Source organism: Leuciscus leuciscus (genome assembly GCF_965113295.1).
Source record: "Leuciscus leuciscus genome assembly, contig: HAP1_SCAFFOLD_621, whole genome shotgun sequence".
Classification (NCBI taxonomy): Eukaryota; Metazoa; Chordata; class Actinopteri; order Cypriniformes; family Leuciscidae; genus Leuciscus; species Leuciscus leuciscus.
Genome location: NW_028118118.1, coordinates 17,501 through 26,668, shown reverse-complemented (window position 1 = coordinate 26,668; position 9,168 = coordinate 17,501). Strand labels below are relative to the sequence as shown.

At 40.0% G+C, this 9,168-nt stretch overlaps 1 protein-coding gene across 1 annotated transcript in view; it reads left to right on the top strand.

Annotated features, from left to right (window-relative positions):
* Positions 1-5,847: 5,847 nt before the first annotated feature.
* The window catches only part of LOC309491839 (protocadherin-15-like), a gene marked incomplete at both ends in the record, with an annotated part of 19,055 nt that continues 15,734 nt past the window's right edge, over positions 5,848-9,168 (top strand). The window contains 2 exons of the mRNA XM_082190864.1: positions 5,848-6,054; positions 8,944-9,099. Of these exons, the coding sequence (XP_082046990.1) occupies positions 5,848-6,054; positions 8,944-9,099 (363 nt within the window). The remainder of the gene's footprint in view (positions 6,055-8,943; positions 9,100-9,168) is intronic.

Genomic DNA, 9,168 nt, shown 5'->3' with positions numbered 1-9,168 from the left:
CTGGTAGGGACGTAGACTCGTAGGAGCGAGTGAAAGTAGGAGGGAGCTGAGCCTGTGGTAGATCTCTAAGCAAGTGTCCATGCCTTGAAATTGATGCGAGCAGTGAGTGGTAGCCAGTGCAGAGAGATGAACAGAGCAGTGACGTGTGCCCTTTTGGGCTCGGTGAAGACAAGACGAGCTGAAGAATCTTGACGGCACTCGCAAGAAAATTGATAAGTAGGCTACATAATCAAATTCACAAATATTACACCATTTAAACATTATTCAAATACATAGGCTACTAAGTTACTAAAACAATCTTTGTCAAATACACAGTTTGAACGTTCTTGTTTCCATTTGTTTAATTTCAAGATCTGAGGTGAATTATCCATTGTTGCTTTTACAGCTACAAAGCTGGAGCACTAAATGATATTCAAAGTCACATTACACGCTTTTAACATTAAATAAAGCACATAAACAGTACGTGAGATTAAAATTGCCACACATGGGGCCCTATTTTAACGATCTGAAACGCAAGTGTCAAAGCGCAAAGCGCAAGTAACTTTGTGGACGGGTCTCGGCGCTGTTGCTATTTTCCCGGCGGGATAAATGACTCTTGCGCCAGGCGCAAATCTAAAATGGGTTGGTCTGAAGTAGCTTCATTATTCATAGGTGTGGTTTGGGCGTAACGTGAAATAAACCAATCAGAGCGTCATCTCACATTCCCTTTAAGAGCAGAGGCGCTTTTTCCATAGCGCATTGCTATTGTAACGGCGGATTTGCCAGACGCGCGCCAGGAGCGGTTCACAGCCAAGGAGAGCAACGCTCTCGTCACGGCCGTAAAAGAGAGAAGTTACATTGAAATGGAGAAACCCACCCAAATTAACTTCGGTTAAACACGCGTATGATAATTTGGGTAAATGTGTAAGCTAGATGTAGCCTAGATGCTTTTATAATAAATTATCTATCTATCTATCTATCTATCTATCTATCTATCTATCTATCTATCTATCGTAATAATGTATGATTTGCAAAAATGAAAACTGCTGCTTCTGTGTAGATTAGAGAATCAAAGTGCGCGTTGTGCACACGCTACATTGATTATGGCCAAGCATGCGCCCTTAAAATAGCACATGAATAACATGCGCAACGCGCCACTGACTTTAAACTATTTTTTCCTGGTTAGTGGCGCAATTGTTTTCTAAACCTGCAAAATAGCATGAAGGAACGTTTGCGCCGGAACACGCCTCCTCTTTTCGCTGAACCGCCTCCGCGAGCGCAAGTGTATTTCCTAACTTACCGACGTGCTTCTGTGGAGGGAAAAGTCCGCTTTGCGCGGGTGCAAAATAGGAATGATACATGCGTCGGTGTACAAAGTCACTTGCGCTGGGTGCAAGATAGGGCCCTTTGTGTTTGTTGTTCCAGCATGACGTCGCAGAAAAATAGAAACCGTTTCTAAAATAGAATCGTCGCAGCTGTTTGGACAAAAACTCTGATTAACATGGAAAAGGTGTCACTTTGCAGTGTAAGATTAATACAGTTAACACCTTTAAATTGTAATTTATTCAATTCTGCAAACAAAATTATGTTTAAAAGACAACAAAATTATGTTTTATTAACAAAGTTTGAGAGGAACACGTTCAAATGATCTATCCAATCAGCGCGATAGGAGGCCTATATATATATATATATACATAGCTGACTCACCTTTGTTCCCAGACAGATTTTTGCATCTCCCGCAACTCGGACTCCTCACTTTTGGCTGGTTCCTATCCCAGCCAGGGATACAGGGGGAGTACTCTGGGTTCCAAATTCTGAGCTCGGAGCCCTCCCCTCGGACAGCACGCCAAATATGCATACTCTTTTACTATATCTGAATGGGGCAGGACTATATCTGGGCAGTTGTGGACTTTCCACTGTCGGGCCAAAAACGACGGTGCTTGTGTGTGCCAGGGCCTGTAGCGTTTCCACTGTCATTTCCAGGGCTTGATCTGGCCTAATCGGGCCTTCTTCTGGGCCCACGGCCAGGGGGTTTTGTCTCGCCGAACATCTTGGTTCAAAGCGATGGGTAGTGGTCATGGAGTTTACCTGAGTCAGGAAAGGGTCAACACCACAGCTCATTTACCATGTTATTATATCAGGCTACCAACTAACTTTAACATTTAAGACATAAAAAAATTTAATAATAATCAGCTCAAAACTCACTTTCAGACACCAGCAAGTGTTTGAAATAACATCTTTGCAAACCGATGGGGATTCTGATCACTGTATGGGGCAAAAATATATTTATATGCAATGCTAAAGGCTACTTATGTTAACCATTGCGATAATAAATACATATACGTTTATGGAAAATACCAGAGACTGCTTGAAGAACGTAGACAAATATAATTATAACCGTGTATTTATTTGGTTTCATGTTTTATCTGTCTCTTCCCTGTGCCTTTGTTGATACTGGACTAATGCATCCGCATATATCATACTTTTTTTTTTTTTTAAACATGCACTCCAGTTAACTCGTATAACTCACAACTCCTTTTTTCTTCTTATGAGCTCCCTCTGTTGCTCTAGCTAGCTTAAAGGATAACAGTATAAGGAGACGAGAGAGATTGCTCAAACATCCTCAGATCACATAATTTCATGGAAAATTAATAAATTCTCTCTCTTTCAAAAGAAATGTTACATAAACATGATATTTTATCAATATTTTTCCAAATGTGTAAGCCTTTAATGGATTAAGGCGAGATACGGCAGGCAAAAACATCGTTTTTTTTTTACTGGTCAATTTTGAGATTTTTGGATATTTGTCTTCAATAACATGTCTTCTTTCAGACTTGTGGTGAAAACAAGTCCAAAATACACATTTAGGTCTTTATTTTACTACACTTTGTCTGTTTGCGTCTGTAGATTTTTCATAAATTCAACAAAAGTTGGTGTTCTTAATCAACATGCTGCTCCGCGATCGCTGTCTGCTCCATGTCATCACATGCACCGCTGGAAAGCTCTCTCTCTCTCCTGTACAATGCTGTCGGATCCAAATATGGTCATTTCCTTTTTATCAGCAACCAATCGTGAAAGTAAAAGGGCTGAATGCGCAATCTCATTGGCTGATGATAAATCTTTAAAGCCCGTTTTCTCAAAATGACTTTTCTCATCAAGTCCGAAATCTCCACTTCAGTAGCACCGCTATACACCAAACTGCCCAGTCTTGTACCTAGTTATATTATGAAGACATTTGTTTTGTGCATTCTTGTGATCGCAAATGGAAGCAGGTGCTACCGAATAGGTATGTGTTCTCTTTTTATGTGAAATGTTAAATACCAGTTTGATTCAGCATGATTTATGTGCACTCTTTACACAATTTTTTATAAATTACTGTCACTGCAACATTTTTATTACTGGTGGTGAAATGGTGAGGTTGTGTGACATTGATCTATGGAGGTGTGTTAAGGTTTTAGAGTAGCGCTGCCAGGCGACTAGCCCGACAATGGAAACGCGACTTGATTTTGCCCTTGGTGCTTCAGGTCCGAGGCCATTGGCCCCACCCGACATTTTTTTTTTTGCCTTGGCTCGCACTGTCATGACAGTGGAAAGCGATCCTCTCAGCAGTCCTGACTGTCCTTTGTAGTCTTCTGATGTCCTATTTGGTGGCTGAAGCAAACCAGACTGTTATAGATGAACACAGGACAGACTCAATGATGGCCGAGTAGAATTGTATCAGCGGCTCCTGTGGCAGATTGAACTTATTCAGCTGGCGAAAGAAATACAACCTCTGCTGGGCCTTTTTCACAATGGAGTCAATGTGATTGTCCCACTTCAGGTCCTGAGAGATGGTAGAGCCCAGGAACCTGAATGACTCCAATGCTACACTGAGGAGCTCCAGTGCTGATAGTGAGGGTCCTGGATGTTAGTTTCCCCAGTCTCAATAACTGCTGCCTATGTCAGAAAGCTGGAGATCCACTGACAGATTGGGGTGGGCACAGAGAGCTGGGTCAGTTTTGCTAAGAGAAGATCAGTCTTGATGGGATTGAAGGCCGAACTGAAGTCCACAAATACGATCCTTATGTAATTCCCAGGTCTGTTGAGGTGTTGCAGGATGTAGTGCAATCCCCTGTTGACTGAATCATCCACAGACCTGTTTGCTCTATAAGCAAACTGAAGGTTGAAATGATATTGGAGCATTTAAAGCAGAAGAGAACTTCACACTGCTCCAGTGATCTGTTGAAGATCTGCATGAAGACTGGGGTCAGTTGGTCAGCGCAAGCTTTTAAACAAGCAGGTGAGACGTCTGTCTGGACTTGAAGCTTTCCTAGTCCTCTGTTTTTTGAAGACCCGGCACACATCCTCCACACAGAACATAAAGGCAGGTTGAATAGCGGAAGGCGTGACGATGGGGGTTGCAGGAGGTGTTGGTGTATGTGTGAAGTGCAGATAAGAGCGGTTGTGCGGTGTGAGACTGGGGGTTTTCAAACTGGCATTAAAACACATTCAGATCCTCAGCCAGTTATTGATTCTCCACAGATCATGGGGTGGGTGTACTGTCCTTTATGTTTCTCAGACCTGTCCAGACTGATGCCGGAATGTTGGCTGAAAACTGTTATTTCAGATTCTTTTAGCCACTCTGATCTCCATTGTCAGTGTTTCTGGCCTGGTTGTACAGGATTCTGTCCCCACTTCTGTAAGCAGCCTCTTTGGCATGATGAAGCTGTCAGTTTTGCTGTAAACCATGGTTTATCATTACTGAATGATAAAAATGTCCTAGTAGGAATGCACATATTCTCAAAGATACTGATGTATAATGTTACTGTATCAGTGAGGTCGTCCAGATGTCCAGGCTGTAGGTTCAAAAACACTCCCAATCAGTGCAGTCGAAGCAGGCTTGTAGTTCCTGCTCTGATTCATTAGTCCATATTTATACAGTCCTTATTAAAGGTTTAGCTGATTTCAGTTTCTGCCTGTAGGATGGAAAATAATAAGCTGCACATGGAACAGAGTGATATGCATCTTTCATTAGGGTGTAACAGTGTTTCAATATATTACTGTCTCCAGTGGGACATGCTGTTTGTATTTTGATTGTTCACGGGAGAGATACGATACGTTGCGCGTCAAGTTCAAAGGTTACTCTTTTGGCGTAAATCGATGTGTACGGCCGTCTGCCAGAAGCTAGATATTTCAGTTGATAAAGTTTTAAATATGAATATTTTTCTAACACGAATGCATCGCTTCACTTCAGAAGGCCTTTATTAACCCCCGAAGACGCGTGGACCACTTTAATCATGAATAGATGCTCATTGATGGACTTCCAAAGACATACAGCCATTCACTCCCATTATCAAAACTATCCCTTTAAGCTGGCTCTCAGGTGAATGTTATCTAAAATAATGTTATCCATTCCAGTGCAAATGCATATTTGAGGGATATTCATTTAATTTACAAACATAGTTGTTTTGATTGTCCGGATCTTTGTTGGGAAGAAAAAGCAGAGCATGGACCTCTTGGAACTTTAATTGAATAGCGCTGGATAATGGTTTATACTCTGTGAGGACTGATTATTTAGTTTTTTCTGCAGGGATTCAAAAGGAGTTGAAATAATTTGTAACACATTGAAGCATAAAATGAAGTGTAATTTTCTTGGAGGAGAGGCGAAAACTCAGCCAACCATACATTAACACATGCTGAAATTATGACCTTCAAATTCTTACATAATCAGCTTCTCATACACAGATATTTATGAGCCAAAATAGAACACTAATGAATCTGTACAGAATGAGGATTTACAACTTTTATTTATTCATAAGGAAATCATTATTATTATAAGCATTTATTACTTGTATTTTACATATAACTTGAGGACGTCAATATCCCATCATGCACCTGGAAACCAAACCATTTCCTGCCAATCTCTTTCTGTCAGGTACCGTTCTAGTGGAAAAAATGGAGATCAACGGTCGCGCTCAGGATCCAGATAGAACCATCTCCTTGACACTGCTGGACAACTATGATTACTGGGTTATCCTTGACCCCGCACTGCAGAGACTGTATCTCAACAGCACCGGACGAGTGCTGGACCGAGACGTGAGTAAACAGACAAGCACATTCTGTCAAAAATAACATATTGCTGCTGTTGTCCTTTGACTGACACACACACACACACACACACACACACACACACACACACACACACACACACACACACACACGTCTGGTTTACTATCTTTGTTGGGACTGTCCATAGACATAATGGTTATACTTTAAAAACTGTATATTCTATCCCTTTACACTAACCTTACTCCTAAACCTTGATTTGGAAGTCTGCCTGAAGCCTCTAAGTCTAAGGCAAACAAGCGCTACAATACATTTCATCCCAGTTTGCAGCTCACCAACACATGCCAGCAGCCATATCACCCTGTAGCCCAAGACTGGTTGCCCACTGAAGCTAAGCAGGGCTGAGCCTGGTTAGTACCTGGATGGGAGACCTCCTGAGAAAACCAGGTTGCTGCTGGAAGAGGTGTTAGTGAGGCCAGCAGGGGGTGCTCACCCTGTGGTCTGTGTGGGTCCTAATGCCCCAGTATAGTGACGGGACACTATACTGCCAAAAAAAGAGCACCGTCCTTCGGATGAGACGTTAAACCGAGGTCCTGACTCTCTGTGGTCATTAAAAATCCCAGGATGTCCTTCGAAAAAGAGTAGGGGTGTAACCCCGGCATCCTGGCCAAATTTGCCCCTTGGCCTCTGTCCATCATGGCCTCCTAATCATCCCCATATACTGATTGGCTTCATCACTGTCTCCTCTCCACCAGTAAGCTGGTGTGTGGTGGGCGTTCTGGCGCAATATGGCTGCCGTCGCATCATCCAAGTGGATGCTGCACATTGGTGGTGGTTGAGGAGATTCCCCCATCTATGTAAAGCGCTTTGAGGTCTCAGAAAAGGCGCTATATAAATGTAACGAATTATTAATATTATTATTATGCCACGGTAATAAGATCATGACAGCCACACAGCACTGCAACATTTTCTTACTAAGTATTTTAGTCTTTCTATTAAAATATTTTAACAGCCTTAAATCAAGATAAATATACTTATGCAAAATTGCATGAGAAATTAAGAATTTTCTGAGATTATATCTTAAATAAAGATAATTTATTATTAGCAGTAGCATTATTATTGGGCTGCACGGTGTCTCAGTGGGTAGCACTCTCTCCTAATAGCAAGAAGGTCCCCGGTTCGAGTCCAGGCTGAGCCAGGAGTCCTTTATGTGTGGATTTTTTTGCATGTTCTCCCTGTGTCTGTGTGGATTTCCTACAAGTGCTCCGGTTTCTTCCACAATCCAAAAACATGCAGTATAGGTGAATTGGAGACACTAAATTGTCCGTAGGTGTGAATGTGTGTGTGTGTCAGTGAGTCCCACTCCCAAGCCATGTAATGGGGAGGGTTGGGGAAAGACCTGGCAAACCTACCCTGGAAAAAACAATGCCAAGGATATCCATGGACAGTCTTGATGGTCATATAATCACCAAGAGTCAGATATGACTGCAATGGTAATAGATAGTATTATTATTATTATGTTTAAAAAAAAAAAAAAAAAATATATATATATATATATATATATATATATATATATATATATATAATGAAATATTGTGTGTGTATATATTTATGCTTAAAAATTATTTTACCATTTATGTAAAAAAAAGTTTGCTTTTCAAGTACATTCATTCTATTTAAACTATATTTAGACATTTATATATATACATATATATATATATATATATATATATATATATATATATATAAATATGTATATTTTAGATTATTATTGTTATTCATAAATTCTCAAAAAATTTTTTAAGTATAAATATAACAATATTGTGTGAGGTTTATGCTTAAAAATAATTCATGATAAAAAATAATGTTTCATTATTTTAAAAAAATCTAATGCAAGCATGCTTCTAAAGTAAAATTATTTAAAAGATATTTAAACATTTTTCTTTTACATATTAAATATAGTTTAGCTGATGATGATGATGATGATGATGATGGTGATTATTAAGGTTGTTTGTTATATAATGTTTTTGACTACACTATATTTACAGTAATTGCAGATTCATAGAACATGAGTAAATAGGATTGTCTGTTGCTTTATCTTTTATTAAGCAAATATTTACATAGCAAATATTTGTATACGTTTTTTTTTTTTTTTGCTTTATTCGACTGTGCTCTCAGTTTAATTTACCGTTCTAGAGTACAAGACCAGCCAATGCTTCCATCAAAAAGACTGAAAAGGCAGAAGATTTTCCTCCTACAGCCACCATATGATCATTGTGATTTCTCCCATTCCAAGTTCTTCATCTCCTCCCTCTTATACTGCCTGTCTGTGCATTACACCAATCTTCTATAAAGCACCACACATGTGTCTGTGTGCTCGTCTGAAAAGCATTGTGGTAGTGACAGGCTTCTCTTGCCACTATTGATGATGATTACAGGACATTCCCTCCTCTTCCTCCTCCTCGTCCTCTTCAGGAGGCTTTGTGGGATTCAGCCACTTCACTCAACAGCTCCACTGTTTGTTTCATTCTGAGTACTTGCAGCCAAACACCTTATTTACCTAAAAGAAAATGAGAAGACTTGACATTGATCCTGTTTGCATTGTTGCATTCAGTTATGTAATCTTGTGTATTCACACAAACAGGCATCTTATTGCTAGAGATTGCTGATTGGCTGTATTGTTAATGCGCTTTACTAATGCTAGTTATTCTAATGTTATTGATGACTGGTCATAGCTTTTGAAAATATCACAAATGGGTTGTGTTGCCATTTATTACCATATGTACTTTTATACTGTATGTTTGTTTTCAGCTTTCAGATCTCATTCACATGGTCCTTGTTTCATGATTTGCTAATGCATCCGATTACAATAGTTGGTCTCTCTAAATTCTATAAACCTCTTTATGTTCTTTCTTCCAGCCGCCCAGTTACATCACCACCATTGTGGTAAGGATTCAGTGCACCAATGAGCTGGTGGGAACGGTTATTCTGCATGAAGTACGGATAGTGGTGAGGGACAAAAATGACAACACGCCTCGTTTCCAGCAGCCTCGTTACTATGTATCAGTTAATGAGGTGAGGCCTGATAACTTATGCACTGCCTCGTCTCCTCTCTGTCTCTCTGTCAATTCAATTTCTATTTAA